The sequence below is a fragment of the Rhagoletis pomonella genome, unplaced genomic scaffold, assembly GCF_013731165.1.
Source record: "Rhagoletis pomonella isolate Grant_MI unplaced genomic scaffold, Rhpom_1.0 Rhpom_scaffold_00010, whole genome shotgun sequence".
Lineage (NCBI taxonomy): Eukaryota > Metazoa > Arthropoda > Insecta > Diptera > Tephritidae > Rhagoletis > Rhagoletis pomonella.
Window position 1 is genome coordinate 18835112 of NW_023458564.1, and position 1948 is coordinate 18837059.

The 1948-nt window shown below is 37.5% G+C and overlaps 2 protein-coding genes across 2 annotated transcripts in view; both read left to right on the forward strand.

Moving 5' to 3' along the window:
- Positions 1 to 1127, forward strand: part of LOC118746524 (N-acetylgalactosaminyltransferase 6-like) — a 2318-nt gene extending 1191 nt beyond the window's left edge. The window contains exon 3 of the mRNA XM_036480371.1: positions 1089 to 1127. Coding sequence (XP_036336264.1) covers positions 1089 to 1127 — 39 coding nt within the window. The remainder of the gene's footprint in view (positions 1 to 1088) is intronic.
- On the forward strand, positions 853 to 1946 carry LOC118746525 (N-acetylgalactosaminyltransferase 6-like; the record flags this gene model as incomplete). The annotated part of the gene is made up of 2 exons (XM_036480372.1): positions 853 to 1662; positions 1751 to 1946. Coding segments are annotated over exons 1-2 (678 nt in total), but the record flags the coding sequence as incomplete, so codon positions are not given.
- Positions 1947 to 1948: the final 2 nt, after the last annotated feature.

The following is a 1948-nucleotide window of genomic DNA, read 5'->3' on the forward strand; positions in this document are numbered from 1 at the left end:
TTGCATATTTTTGAATAAACGCCTTCGCATTTTAATATATAGGAAGACCACTTCTTCGCAACTGGCTGTTTTTCCTACAGGGTAATCAGACAGTATCATCCCAGTAGAAATCGGTTGTATGCATTCTAGAAGGATGCTTGCTATATGAGTGAATTAGACTGCTTTTACACAGTTCAAGTATTGAATTCAATTCTGCTCGCATGTGGAAGAGAGGGGGTGAGAAGAAAAGGGACGAGTACACATGCGTCTGTACCGTCAAGTCGTTTCAACTTTCGTGATTTGCTTTTGGCATTTTCGTTGCTTCCCGTTTAAAGAACAAAAAACTTGTATTCAACAGAATTGAAACGTGTAAAAGCAAATAGAAAACACAAAAGAGAATAAGCAAGAATTGCTTTCAAGTAGTTGAATCATGTAAATCGGGTGTTAGTGTGAACAATTCGTGCGTAGTCATGAATTTCCACGAATAAATTCAAATTCTAGCGAATTGCAAGCGAATGTACGTTGTCTTTGTTCTAAGTACATTTTGTGATAAATTTGAAGTGGAATTTTTGTAATATTTTCAGTCTTGTACAAAAATTTTAGTGAACGGGCGTGTTGTGCGATACTATTTTCAGCACAAACGGGCTTTTACAAGATATGCATTTGCATATGTAAGTGCTACTCGCTTGTATGTCCCCGTGTATTAAAATGTATCAGAAAAGTAGCATTTACATATGGGGATCTTGTAAGATTGCTTTAATACTGTTCCATTAATGCATTTTTGTATGTTTGAAACATTAATTCAGTCATATGCATACAGCAGTAGTACAAGCGTATGATTAAGGTACGCATACGCTCTGAGAAACCACGCGTGTTAAATGGAAATGAAGGTTGATTTATACTGACATGTATACACAGCAGCAAGCTCATGCCACCAACAGCGATGTTGTATGCTTAAGGTTTCTACTGGGATAGTCACGTTGTTATCTCATTTTAGATACATACATACTATGTATGTGCACTGTAGTACATATGATTTGACAATGTATGTACGCCAACATATTTTGTGTACTATCTTAAAAGTTTTTTTTTTTAAATATTATTTACAGTTGAAGTTCGAGTCGTTATTACGCCGCGTTGGCGTGTAGATCAGAAGTTCTAACATTCCACGAAATTTCGCGACGTGTGCATTTATACCAAGATGCGTCGAAGAAATATGAAATGGGTTTTGAAAGCTGCAATTCTGTTGACCTTGTCGCTTATTCTGTTTCTTTTGCTTACAAGCTGGATATCTTCCAGCCCTTATCGCAATAAGTTACCAATTTTGACGCCAATGCATGCAGCGAATTTACGAGCGCATAAAAAAATGTCGGATAATCATGTGGACGGGGTTGTAGAGAGCAATGCTGAAGCTCCAATGCTGCCAATATTACAAAACGAGCGGGAATCTGAGGATAGACAGCTGCAGTTACCAGTTGATCTGAAAAAAGACTGGCATGATTACTTGGCTATGGAGTTTGATCAGAAGCGAGTTGGACTGGGCGAACAAGGCAAGCGCGCTGAACTAAGTGATGAATCGCAGAAGGAATTAGAACAGAAAATGTCTCTGGAAAATGGATTTAATGCTCTACTTTCCGATTCGATTTCGGTAAATCGTTCCCTTCCCGATATTCGCTATAAAGGGTGAGTTTGATTTGCTCATTAAAACTAGTTTATTGTGAATTTTATTAATGCTTGATAACGCAAAATTTTTATTTTGTCTTGTACACAGATGCAAAAAAAAGAAATATTTGCCGAAGTTGCCTTCAGTCAGCATCATAATTCCATTCTACAATGAGCATTTGGGCGTGCTTATGCGTTCCGTTCACAGTCTGATAAATCGTTCGCCTCCGGAATTGATAAAGGAAATAATTTTGGTAGATGATTTTAGTGATCGCGAGTACTTATTCCAACAACTCGAGCAATATGT